The 14,180-nt window shown below is 43.7% G+C and overlaps 1 protein-coding gene across 1 annotated transcript in view; it reads right to left on the bottom strand.

Moving 5' to 3' along the window:
* Positions 1 to 7,488, bottom strand: part of LOC139227870 (mitogen-activated protein kinase 12-like) — a 63,974-nt gene extending 56,486 nt beyond the window's left edge. The window contains exons 1-2 of the mRNA XM_070858959.1: positions 7,268 to 7,488; positions 6,945 to 7,074 (exon numbers count right to left, since the gene is read on the bottom strand). Of these exons, the coding sequence (XP_070715060.1) occupies positions 6,945 to 7,074; positions 7,268 to 7,383 (246 nt within the window). The 5' untranslated portion in view covers positions 7,384 to 7,488. The remainder of the gene's footprint in view (positions 1 to 6,944; positions 7,075 to 7,267) is intronic.
* Positions 7,489 to 14,180: the final 6,692 nt, after the last annotated feature.

The raw sequence follows: 14,180 nt of genomic DNA, 5'->3' as shown, positions 1-14,180 counted from the left end.
TTGAAGAACTTTAGGAATTTAGATCTTGAATAATAGAAAGCTGTTAGAATGGATGGTTTTTATTTCAATGTATGCAGTGGAATAAGCTCTATTTATGGATGCAAATATATCTACACTTTTCTAGGCAATGGAGCCCAGAGACTGGTCTGTGAATATTATTTAAACAAGCCTGACCAAAATCTGATGCTACATTTAGAAGTTTTGAGAGTGACATATTACTATTCACAATCAGTAATAAAACATGATCCGTAACTCCTAGCTGGTATAGAGGGTTAACTAAATATGAAGTTTTCTTTAAATCAACATAATAACATTTAGCAGCAGGCTGAATTAAAATACTAAAAGACCTGGGTTAAAGACAGCAACAGTCTATTTAGTTAATACCATGGCAGTCAAGCTGAAAACCTTTACAATTTATAAAGCCTTTCTAGATAATGCCATTGGTTCTTTTTCAAAGATGTGAACACAGAAAAATCTATTTATGGATAGAAACATTTTAGTGGAGAGGCAGTGAAGGTCACTTTTATATAACATTGTTTTGATTCTATGAAACTTTTACTTGTTTATTGCTGTGGCAATTTGGATTTCCAACCAGAGTTGTACAAGAATTTAACTGAGCATTACTGTAAAGTGAAATAGCATTAGGAAAGATGGGAATACACGAATCCCTTAACAATAATATTTACTAAGTACTTTCTCCAGACCAGTGATTTGGACCTGCACAGCAGTAGGCTGAATTCCAAGTTGGATTGCCTACAATAGATGAATTACTTTCAGATGAGCAGCCAACAGCATCCCCGTGGTGCAGAAATTAACATTTGCTGACACTGCAGAGCTCAATGAAACAGCACATTTACTATTATTATGTGGCAGGATATCTTGATGTTTGCCACACTGCTGGCATTGTTTTCATAGGAGATACTGACTTAAGTTTTCTATCATAGTTGTATTGAGAATGGCTCTATGTGACTTACTTAGATGGCTACTTAGGCACAAGACCACAACTGGACTGCTTGTATGGGAGAGGCTGAGCACAGAAAAATCAGCACGCCACAAGCAATACACCAGATAATATTTGATCAGTTCTCAACCATGGGACAGACAAACATCCTCCACCCCCCCCAACTTGCTCCAAGCACTATTCAAAAAGTAATCCCCTTCTTGGTCGAGCAAAGTGGCATTGTTGTAAAAAGCATAGAGGTCTCTGAAGCCTAGTTATCTGCAATCATAGTGGAATGAAGAAAATTTAGACTACACAGCTAAATGACTAAAGATAAAACTAGTTAAAGTAAGGAAACAAGCACCTGCAACATGAAGTTTGTGAAAAGCACAAATATTCTGGAAAATATTTCCTATACATCAAAAATTTGGTATTTTATGTAATTTATTGCAATTATGAAGGAAGTATTTACAGCGCAACTGACCATAAAACAAGACCTTGGTTAGGTCTCAGGTAGAATATTGTTTTGTTCTTCTTCCACGGTAGGTGATATTGAAGCATTGGAAAGGGCGCGGAGGAGGGCCACAAGATTAATTCACAGTTTAAAGCATCTTAATTACCTAGATCGGCTCAAAGAGCTGAGTCTTTATGGGGAAATGTAGATTTAAAGGTGATTTGAGAAAGGTTTAAGCGAATAAAAGGACTTAAATATATTATAGGTTAGGGAGGACCAGGGGTCAATCTTACAAATTATACAAGGGCAGAACTAGGTTAGATGTTAGGAAGTTCTTCTTTTCACATAGAAAGGTGGACCCATGGAACAGGTTGCTGGCTCATACAGTGAATGCTGATCCTCTGAAATTGTTCAAGCAACAGCCGGATCTATTTTTGGCTGGGACGGAGATCACCTTGTACAAGGAGTAGGTATCTTATATCTTTAATAAGGGCCAGGGTGGTCTCGTGGATTCATTTTGATCACCTAAGTGGGTCAGAGAGGAATTTTTCAGATTACCAGCCCCCTTCATCTAATTAGCCTGGGTATTTATCTTGTTTTTCACCTCTCCCAGGAGATTAACATGGATTCTGAGTGGGACGAGGAGAGCAGTAAGCATCACCACCTGCAATGGGACAAGCTGAATGGACCAGGAGGTCTTTTCATGGTCACTCAATTTTTGTATGTTCACTATATCCGGCACAGGCACAATGGGCTGAATGGCCTCCTTCTGTGCTGTATCGTTCTAAGTGCAGATTGTGCAAGTAAGTGGTTACAAAGAAGATAAAACTGGTTAAAGAAAGAAAACTGTTCAACCTATTGAGTTATTTTAAAGTAGAATTTTCCACAAAACAGATTATGCACTTTTTATGTATTTTGTAAATAGAGAAAACTGCATTTTACTTAAATGTACACTATATCATCCAATCGCAATCCTGTGTTTTATAAGGCTGTAAAAAATATATTGAGCCATTGTTAATTATCACGTCAAATGTTTGGGTTTCTTTGCGTATGGTGAAGAAAGGAAACTGCAGCTCATGCAACAAAACATTGGTAGCAAAATGAAAATAAATTAGTAATAGTGTAGTTGGGACATTTTTCTCAACATTGCCAGAGAGTGATTTTTAAAAACAAAACAAAGCAAAGAAAGCAAAACAGCTCATCAGTATTATATTCTGAACATATTTTCCTTGACTCATTCAAAAAGATAAGGTTTATCTTTTCCGCCATTAGTACAACAATAACTTACATTTATATAGCGAATTTAACCGAGTAGAACTTTCCAAGACGCTTCACAGGAGCGTATTCAGACTGAAATGGAGTGAGAGCGAGGATACAGGCAGCGGAGTTTTGGATGAGCTCAAGTTTGTGGAGGAGGAGGAGGCTGGCCAGAGGAGCATTGGAATAGTTGCGTCTGGAGATAACAAAAGCATAGATGATGGTTTCATCAGCATATGGGCAGAGCCAGGCGTGGAGACCGGCGATAATACGGCGCTGAAAATAGGTGGTCATTGTGATGGAGAGGATATGGGGTCAGAAGGTCAGCTCAGGGTCAAATAGGACAGCGAGGTTGTGAAATGTTAATACAACCTAACCAGAGTCTGTTACTGATTCCTCAAGAGTTACAAAACTTATGCGTGGTTAATTTATTTGGTGTATAATTAATAACAATAGACCATTCTTGACTACGTATGAAGAACATTTGAAAACAAGTTCTAGATATTGTAAGCCGTACTTTTTGTCATGTCAATAAATACATTTAGTGTATTCCATATGTATTCTGTAAACAGCAATGAGAAACAGAGTTTCTCCTTTAAATACTAGGTGGACTACCTTGTACTTCCTCCACATCTCTCCATTGCCCCAGCAGGGAGGTTCTGCTGTAACTGTACAGGGTACCTTAAACAATTATTTTGCTTTGGTCTTCATAGTGGAAGACACAAAAACCATGCCAAAAATTGCTGGTCACAGGAATGTGGGTAGGGAGGACCTTGAGACAATCACTATCACTAGGGGGGTAGTGCTGGACAGACTAATGGGACTGAAGGTAGACAAGTCCCCTGGTCCTGATGAAATGCATCCCAGGGTATTAAAAGAGATGGCAGAAGTTATAGCAGATGCATTCGTTATAATCTACCAAAATTCTCTGGACTCTGGGGAGGTACCAGCGGATTGGAAAGCAGCTAATGTAACACCTCTGTTTAAAAAAGGGGGCAGACAAAAGGCAGGTAACTATAGGCCGGTTAGTTTAACATCTGTAGTGGGGAAAATCCTTGAAGCTATCATTAAGGAAGAAAGAGCGGGACATCTAGATAGGAATAGTGCCATCAAGCAGATGCAACATGGATTCATGAAAGGGAAATCATGTTTAACTAATTTACTGGAATTCTTTGAGGATATAACGAGCATGGTGGATAGAGGTGTACCGATGGATGTGGTGTATTTAGATTTCCAAAAGGCATTCGATAAGGTGCCACACAAAAGGTTACTGCAGAAGATAAAGGTACGCGGAGTCAGAGGAAATGTATTAGCATGGATAGAGAATTGGCTGGCTAACAGAATGCAGAGAGTCGGGATAAAGGGGTCCTTTTCGGGTTGGAAATCGGTGGTTAGTCGTGTGCCACAGGGATCGGTGCTGGGACCACAACTGTTTACAATATAGATAGATGACCTGGAAGAGGGGACAGTGTGTAGTGTAACAAAATTTGCAGATGACACAAAGATTGGTGGGAAAGCGGGTTGTGTAGAGGACACAGAGAGGCTGCAAAGAGATTTAGATAGGTTAAGCGAATGGGCTAAGGTTTGGCAGATGGAATACAATGTCGGACAATGTGAGGTCATCCACCTTGGAAAAGAAAAACAGTAAAAGGGAATATTATTTGAATGGGGAGAAATTACAACATGCTGCGGTGCAGAGGGACCTGGGGGTCCTTGTGCATGAATCCCAAAAAGTTAGTTTGCAGGTGCAGCAGGTAATCAGGAAGGCGAATGGAATGTTGGCCTTCATTGCGAGAGGGATGGAGTACAAAAGCAGGGAGGTCCTGCTGCAACTGTATAGGGTATTGGTGAGGCCGCACCTGGAGTACTGTGTGCAGTTTTGGTCACCTTACTTAAGGAAGGATATACTAGCTTTGGAGGGGGTACAGAGACGATTCACTAGGCTGATACCGGAGTTGAGGGGTTTACCTTATGACGATAGATTGAGTAGACTGGGTCTTTACTCGTTGGAGTTCAGAAGGATGAGGGGTTTATAGAAACATTTAAAATAATGAAAGGGATAGACAAGATAGAGGCAGAGAGGTTGTTTCCACTGGTCGGGGAGACTAGAACTAGGGAGCACAGCCAATTTAAAACCGAGTTGAGAAGGAATTTCTTCTCTCAGAGGGTTGTGAATCTGTGGAATTCTCTGCCCAGGGAAGCAGTTGAGGCTAGCTCATTGAATGTATTCAAATCACAGATAGATTTTTAACCAATAAAGGGAATTAAGGGTCACGGGGAGCGGGCGGGTAAGTGGAGCGGAGTCCACGGCCAGATCAGCCATGATCTTGTTGAATGGCGGAGCAAGCTCGAGGGGCTAAATGGCCTACTCCTGTTTCTAATTCTTATGTTCTTATGTTAACCAAGAAGGCATTTCCATCTAATACTGCATACATCCTCCTGAACTCAAAATTACTATTATATACCTTATCCTACCCATAACAGATTCTCAGTGTGAAAGCCATCTTGATAACAGGTCATATAGTCCATGTCACCAGCAAATGATGCCCAACTCCTCTTATTCCCTGAAAAGAGTACTCCAGGATAAGATTCTACAATGACCTCACCAGCAGTATTCATGAAAACTACATCCTCAGATTTTTTTTTTTAATTTCTAATCCCAAGTTTTTAAAAAAAAATTTAACACAACCATGGCATCATTTTGCTGCCGTTTCTGAAGCTGAGTGCAACCAATGTTTTGATTTGGGTTTTTTTTATCCTTAGCTCCCTTAGTGTTTATAATATTCAGTTTTTACTTTTTACATTATATTTGAAACTAGGAGGAGCAAACATATACGACATATTTCTGTACTCAACTTTTCAACCAGCACAAAGAAAACTTTCTAATCAAATGGATATTCATTGTCTTCCCCTTTAACTCTTTCAATGGCACTTCACAATCAGCCAATGTCAATGGATTAATTGACCTGCTAGCTTCTCCCTCAATTTTTACAGAAAATCTTCTCATTGCTCATGCAGCAGCCTATGATCATGTTGCATGGACACACACACACACACACACACACACACAAACGACAGCCAATTTGCACATAGCAAGGTCCCGCAAACAGCAATGCGATAATGGCTAGATAATGTTTAGTGATTTTAGTTGAGGGATAAATATTGGCCAGTTCACTGGGAGAACTCCATTGCTCTTCAAAATGGTGCCATAGAATCTTAACATTCAGTAAGACCCACCACCTCCAAGTTGCTTTTGTTTCCACAAGTACCTCTTACTTTACATTTTATATTAGGGTGTATAATGAATTGATCATTGATGTGGTCCCACATGATTATTATATGTGGCAACCTCGACAGATTCCCCCGTTTAGCTTTACCATCTGTGCAGTGTAAATCTAAGCTATATGTATTTCTGAATTATGTCTATCGTGCTTTTGGTGTCACACTGTCACAAGTTTAAAAAAATTAACAGCAAATAGTTTTTAATTAACCTCAGGACCTTACAGTAATTAGACCTTGTCACATAACTCGGGAGCGGGTAGATCCGAGGGCCTCCTCGTAGGACTGCTCCTGGGCACAGCCAAGGGTGCCATCAGCCGGTCCAGGCAGCGGACGGTCGAGGGGGGTCGTTCAGCCTGACTCTTTTCCGCGCCTACATCCGGGGCCAGGGTGTCCTTGGGGTTGGAGCACACGGTGTCCACCGGTACGCTCGCGGCCTTCCGTGAGAGGTGGGTGCCAGAGGGGCTGGAGTGCATCAGCACCCCCGGCAACCAAATTTTAATTTGATTTTATATGTTTTAAAGTTTAATTTGTTTTAATTGCTGGGTTTTTAGTGTCCCCCTCCCCTTTTATAGGGGGCACTTGTGTATATATATATATATCTCTGGTTTTACTGTCCAAAAAAAACACAAAAATCACAAAAAAAAAACAAAAAAAGGGCACATGAAAAGTGTTTGGAGTGTCCCCCACACTCGATTTAAATGTTTAATTTTGCTTCCCTAAAAAAGTTGTCACATAACTCATTGTTGCCTCTTAGCCTTACCACCACCTCCCTTCAATAAAACAGAGCATACTCTGACTTAGGTGAGCAATGCCATTAGATTTACTCGTAAATGGATAAACAACTGAGAAAGCCCAATTGTTTAAAACAACATTTCACTTCAGTGTTCTCTTCTTGGAACTTTATTTGCATTTAATGACGCTGAACAGATCTAAAATCCTAAAGACATTGTTGCGCCTCACTGTGACTACATGCCAGGAGCTGTTGTCCAAGCCGGTCTCGGCGACACTTACATTTTCATGCTTCATGTGTTTGAGAAGTTTCAGCTCTCTGTAGGCTCTCTTGGCGTAAAGTTCAGACTGAAATGGACGGTGCAGCTTCTTGATTGCGACCTTGGCCCCCGCCCGCCTGTCAGTTGCTGAGCTGTTCAGGGCGCAAATAAAACAAATATTTATGCGATGTTGTTAGAGAGAGATTTTATATGACACAGTGAGAAAGAGAAACGAGGCAGGTCTCAATTATTTGGCATTTCTCACAATTTACAACCAACACAAATCACCCCCCCTTGCCCGGCCACCAAGCACACGCTGATTGATATCCACTGTTACTAACTTACCAAACGGTGCCATAGGCTCCGGATCCTATGGGAGAAAGGTTCACGTATCGCTCTCGCACTTCCCACACGGTATTCTCGATGTCCTGACGGGTAAATCGTGTTCTGGTAACACTCATTTCGCCCGACTGTCTGGGGGAATGATTAAAGCCTGCAGCTGTGAAATCTTCCAATGCAAATGCCACGATTCTCCAAACTTCTTGAACAATGGTTGCAATGCAAGTTTCGCGATGATTAAGAAATCAGGTTATCACTTCCTGTCTCCCAAAACGTGGCCCGGCCCAGGTACAGGGTGTGTCCCCAGTCACTGGGCAATATAAACATTCTAAAGGGCGCAGTCCCAATTATATTCCCACAAAAAATAGACGTTACAGACTATCATGTTATCAAATAAACCGATATCAAAAATTAGAAAAGGAAATGTTAAATCAGTTCTTTAGTGAATATCGATTCATACTCCGTTTGACGTGTATTTGTGCTTTAAGTGCAATTACATAATACTTAGTAAACCACAGCCAAATACAGCTATAAGTTGTTTTGTTGCATTGAGATAGTTTGAGTTGTCCTTATTTGGATAACTCAAATTCAGAGCCGAGCTTGACATGGACAATCAGTTTTTTGCCTTTTAGTAAGGTAACAGCTTTCCACTCTGTTACTGTTTAGCACAATTCCATGCAACTCACAGACACATTAGGAAAGAACAAAAGTGGCTTAACTTCTCTCAGTACAGATCAATAAGGAGACATCTTTGATACTTCTTGGTGACCCATAACCTGGCTCAGCTCCCCCACCCATCTGTTCCATTAACAAAACCATTTCTTCCATCTCTGCCACAGTGCATGTCCCTGCTTCTATTTTGTCCCTTCTGCCGCTGAACCTTTACACCAGGCCTTCATCATCTCAAGGCTTGAGTTCTCCCATGTCAGCCAGCATCAACCCTCAAGTTTCAACTCATGCAAAATGCCGCAGCGCACATCCTCAGCCACACAAAGCCCTACAGTCCCATAATCCCTGTCTTTGCCAAGCTTCACTGGCCGCAGTGTGTTGAGCACACATCTCTCCATGGCCTTCCTCTAGGCTACCTTGGTGATCTTCTCCTCCTTGCAGATATTCTTTTCTCCCCTAACACTGGACCTCTCCTCGCCCCTCACTCCTTCCACTCCGCCATCAGTGACTGCTTATTCAGCTACTATGCGCCTCCCCTCTGGAATTCACTACCCAGTTGTCTTTGCTTTGCCACCTCTGACCCTGCTATTCAAAACGTTCTTAAAACTATCCTCTACAACTACACCTTTGGTTCCCCACCCTAGCTTCTCCATTTCCCTATCTTTTTCCCATCCTTTTCCCTCTCATTTAAGAACATAAGAAATAGGAGCAGGAGTACGCCATTCGGTTTTATTTGTAAGGTTTCCACGATCTCTTCCTGCATATGAGGAATGCTGGATAAATACAATTGATGCTAAAGAACAAACTTTAAAATGTAAACATCAAGTAATGGCATCATTGTAGGCTGCAAGCACCCATGATTATGTGTTGATGACACATAACTTTATATAGAGGCCACATGAAATCTTCTCGCATAACCCCGGTTAAGAATCCCTGCTACAGCTGATTCTTGGATGGTAGGCATTGAAATGTCCCACCCAGAGTACATTATGTGGCCTTGATTCTTTCATAGAAACATAGAAACATAGAAAATAGGTGCAGGAGTAGGCCATTCGGCCCTTCGAGCCTGCACCGCTTTTCAATGAGTTCATGGCTGAACATGCAACTTCAGTACCCCATTCCGAATAAGTTAAACTAATATGGCAGGGGGATGGGAACCAATTCAGGGAGACAGAAGGAAACAAAAAGGAGACAAAAGCAAAAGACAGAAAGGAGATGAGTAAAAGTGGAGGGCAGAGAAACCCAAGGCAAAAAACAAAAAGGGCCACAGGAGGGGTCAAAACTAAAAATCATGGTTTAAAAACTAGGATTAAAACACTCTACATAAATGCACGCAGCATTCAAAATAAAGTAAATGAGTTGACGGCACAAATCATTACAAATGGGTATGATTTGGTGGCCATTACAGAATCATGGTTGCAGGGTGGCCAAGACTGGGAATTAAACATACAGGGGTATCTAATGATTCGGAAAGATAGACAAGAAGGGAAAGGAGGTGGGGTAGCTCTGTTAATAAAGGATGATATCAGGGCAGTTGTGAGAGACGATATTGGCTCTAATGAACAAAATGTTGAATCATTGTGGGTGGAGATTAGAGATAGTAAGGGGAAAAAGTCACTGGTGGGCGTAGTTTATAGGCCCCCAAATAATAACTTCACGGTGGGGCGGGCAATAATCAAGGGAATAATGGAGGCATGTGAAAAAGGAACGGCAGTAGTCATGGGGGATTTTAACCTACATATCGATTGGTCAACTCAAATCGCACGGGGTAGCCTGGAGGAGGAATTCATAGAATGCATACGGGATTGTTTCTTAGAACAGTATGTAACAGAACCTACAAGGGAGCAAGCTATCTGAGATCTGGTCCTGTGTAATGAGACAGGAAAAATAAACGATCTCCTTGTAAAAGATCCTCTCGGAATGAGTGATCACAGTATGGTTGAATTTGTAATACAGATTGAGGGTGAGGAAGTTGTGACAGAAACGAGCGTACTATGCTTAAACAAAGGGGACTACAGTGGGATGAGGGCAGAGTTGGCTAAAGTAGACTGGGAACACAGACTAAACGGTGGCACAATTGAGGAACAGTGGAGGACTTTTAAAGGAGCTCTCTCATCGTGCGCAACAAAAATATATTCCAGTGAAAAAGAAGGGCGGTAAGAGAAGGGATAACCAGCCGTGGATAACCAAGGAAATAAAGGAGAGCATCAAATCAAAGACCAATGCGTATAAAGTGGCCAAGGTTAGTGGGAAACTAGAGCATTGGGAAAATTTTAAACAACAGCAAAGAATGACTAAAAAAGCAATAAAGAAAGGAAAGATAGATTACGAAGGTAAACTTGCGCAAAACATAAAAACAGATAGTAAAAGCTTTTACAGATATATAAAACGGAAAAGAGTGATTAAAGTAAATGTTGGTCCCTTAGAAGATGAGAAGGGGGATTTAATAATGGGAAATGTGGAAATGGCTGAGACCTTAAACAATTATTTTGCTTCGGTCTTCACAGTGGAAGACACAAAAACCATGCCAAAAATTGCTGGTCACAGGAATGTGGGAAGGGAGTACCTTGAGACAATCACTATCACTAGGGAGGTAGTGCTCGACAGGCTAATGGGACTCAAGGTCGACAAGTCCCCTGGTCCTGATGAAATGCATCCCAGGGTATTAAAAGAGATGGCGGAAGTTATAGCAGATGCATTCGTTATAATCTACCAAAATTCTCTGGACTCTGGGGAGGTACCAGCGGATTGGAAAGCAGCTAATGTAACGCCTCTGTTTAAAAAAGGGGGCAGACAAAAGGCAGGTAACTATAGGCCGGTTAGTTTAACATCTGCAGTGGGGAAAATCCTTGAAGCTATCATTAAGGAAGAAATAGCGGGACATCTAGATAGGAATAGTGCAATCAAGCAGATGCAGCATGGATTCATGAAGGGGAAATCATGTTTAACTAATTTACTGGAATTCTTTGAGGATATAACGAGCATGGTGGATAGAGGTGTACCGATGGATGTGGTGTATTTAGATTTCCAAAAGGCATTCGATAAGGTGCCACACAAAAGGTTACTGCAGAAGATAGAGGTACACGGAGTCAGAGGAAATGTATTAGCATGGATAGAGAATTGGCTGCCGAACAGAAAGCAGAGAGTCGGGATAAATAGGTCCTTTTCAGGTTGGAAATCGGTGGTTAGTGGTGTGCCACAGGGATCGGTGTTGGGACCTTAACTGTTTACAATATACATAGATGACCTGGAAGAGGGGACAGAGTGTAGTGTAACAAAATTTGCAGATGACACTAAGATTAGTGGGAAAGCGGGTTGTGTGGAGGACAAAGAGAGGCTGCAAAGAGATTTGGATAGGTTAAGCGAATGGGCTAAGGTTTAGCAGATGGAATACAATGTCGGAAAGTGTGAGGTCATCCACCTTGGGAAAAAAACACTAAAAGGGAGTATTATTTGAATGGGGAGAAATTACAACATGCTGAGGTGCAGAGGGACCTGGGGGTCCTTGTGCATGAAACTCTTTTGAGTTTACCTGCAAAACATAAAAACATTAAACGGTGCCACCCGACCTGGGTGACACTCCAGACATTTACAAGGCCCTTTTTTTTTCCCCCCCTTTTTTTTTTTTTTTTGTTTTTTTTTTGTGTTTTTCTTTTTTTTTTTTTTTTTTTGGGCACTAAAATCACAATTTTCCCCAGTGCCCCCTATAAAAGGGAAGGGGGACACTAAAAGCACCGGCAATTAAAACAAATTAAACTTAAAAAACGTAAAATCAAATTAAAATTTGGTTGCCGGGCGTGATGATGCACTCCAGTCCCTCCGGTGCCCACCTCTCGCGGAAGGCCGCGAGCGTACCGGTGGACACCGCGTGCTCCATCTCCAAGGACACCCTGGACCGGATGTAAGAGCGGAAGAGAGGCAGGCAGTCAGGTTGAACGACCCCCTCGACCGCCCGCTGCCTGGACCGGCTGATGGCACCCTTGGCCGTGCCCAGGAGCAGTCCTACGAGGAGGCCTTCGGACCTACCCGCTCCCCTCCGCACAGGGTGCCCAAAGATCAGGAGAGTGGGACTGAAGTGCAGCCAAAATTTCAGGAGCAGCCCCTTCAAATAGTGGAACAGGGGCTGCAACCTTGTGCATTCAATAAAAACATGGAACACGGACTCCTCCAGACCACAGAAATTGCAGGCAGCCTGGGAGTCCGTGAACCGGCTTAAAAATTTATTGCACGGCACTGCTCCGTGCACCACCCTCCAGGCCAAGTCCCCGATGAATAGTGGCAGGACCCCTGCGTAGAGTGCCCTCCATCGGGGACCCCCGCCTCCTCCGGACGGCAAGATGGTACGCCATGGCGTGTCCGGACGGCCGGCGAGGATGGCAAAGTTGAGGGTGTGCAGGAGCAGCCCGTACAGGAAACCCCTCCGCGCGGAACTGAAAGGCACGGAGGGGATTTCCCCGAGGCGGCTCAAGTTGTGAGGCGCCGGCCCCCGAGGGAGGTTCCGGGGTTTGGCGCCGATGAGGAATTCCGTCCGGACGGGGGTCAGTTCGGACGGGATCTCCCCACGTGCTTGAGCCTCCTCGATGCACCTAACGGAGTCAGGGCCCAGAGCTGTTTTTAGCGACTCGATGGCATCGGCCGCGTGGCGGACGTTGGCAGAATTTAGGCGCCGCGCCAGCGTGTCTGGCGCCATCCAGCCCGCTCCTCCGCCATCGAGCAGGTCCCTGACCCTGGTCACCTCACCAGCCACAGCCCTCTCTTCCGACCGCCACATAAAGCCTCGGCCGTGGAGGTACGGATTCCCGAGCAGCGGTTCCTGCAGGACGGCCGCCACTCCAGCCGGCGGAGAGCTGCGCTTGGTGGAGACTTTGTTCCAGACCCTGATGAGTTCCCTGTAAAAGACAGGCAGCTCCCGGAGGGCGGTCCTGGCACCCCCCAAGTTCACAAACAGGAGCTGCGTGTCATAATTGAGGTCGCGCTGCTGGCGGAAGAAATACCTCGCCAGAGCGCACCACCTAGGAGGGGGCTCGACGTAAAGGTATCTCTGCAGGGTCTGAAGACGGAAAGTCGCGAGCTGGCCGCTGACGCACACCAACGACTGACCGCCCTCCTCAAGCGGGAGACTCAAGACCGCGGCAGAGACCCAGTGCTTCCTGTTGTTCCAGAAGAAGTCCACCAGCTTCTTCTGTATCTTGGCGACAAACGCAGGGGGAGGGGTCAAAGTGACCAGCCGGTACCACAACATTGCGGCCACCAGCTCCTTGTGCATGAATCCCAAAAAGTTAGTTTGCAGGTGCAGCAGGTAATCAGGAAGGTGAATGGAATGTTGGCCTTCATTGCGAGAGGGATGGAGTACAAAAGCAGGGAGGTCCTGCTGCAACCGTATAAGGTATTGGTAAGGCCGCACCTGGAGTACTGCGTGCAGTTTTGGTCATCTTACTTAAGGAAGGATATACTGGCTTTGGAGGGGGTACAGAGACGATTCACTAGGCTGATTCCGGAGATGAGGGGGTTACCTTATGATGATAGATTGAGCAGACTGGGTCTTTACTCGTTGGAGTTCAGAAGGATGAGGGGTGATCTTATAGAAACATTTAAAATCATGAAAGGGATAGACAAGATAGAGTCAGAGAGGTTGTTTCCACTGATAGGGGAGACTAGAACTAGGGGGCACAACCTCAAAATACGGGGGAGCCAATTTAAAACCGAGTTAAGAAGGAATTTCTTCTCCCAGAGGGTTGTGAATCTGTGGAATTCTCTGCCCAAGGAAGCAGTTGAGGCTAGCTCATTGAATGTATTCAAGTCACAGATAGATAGATTTTTAACCAATAAGAGAATTAAGGGTTATGGGGAGAGGGCGGGTAAGTGGAGCTGAGTCCACGGCCAGATCAGCCATGATCTTATTGAATGGCGGAGCAGGCTCGAGGGGCTAGATGGCCTACTCCTGTTCCTAATTCTTATGTTCTTATGTTCTTATGTTCCTGCTTTCTCGCCATACCCCTTGATCCCCCTAGTAGTAAGGACTACATCTAACTCCTTTTTGAATATATTTAGTGAATTGGCCTGAACAACTTTCTGTGGTAGAGAATTGCACAGGTTCACCACTCTCTGGGTGAAAAAGTTTCTCCTCATCTCGGTCCTAAATGGCTTACCTCTGTTCAAGTGATGTTGAACATGGAGGAGTAGTGATCTGTCAATTAAGAAGGGCTACAGGTGGTCATCAGCAGGAGGTTAATGATGTCATTTGTAGCTA

The sequence above is a fragment of the Pristiophorus japonicus genome, chromosome 17 (assembly GCF_044704955.1).
Source record: "Pristiophorus japonicus isolate sPriJap1 chromosome 17, sPriJap1.hap1, whole genome shotgun sequence".
Classification (NCBI taxonomy): Eukaryota; Metazoa; Chordata; class Chondrichthyes; family Pristiophoridae; genus Pristiophorus; species Pristiophorus japonicus.
The sequence above is the reverse complement of the archived record's forward strand: the minus strand, read 5'-3'. Positions and strand labels throughout refer to the sequence as shown.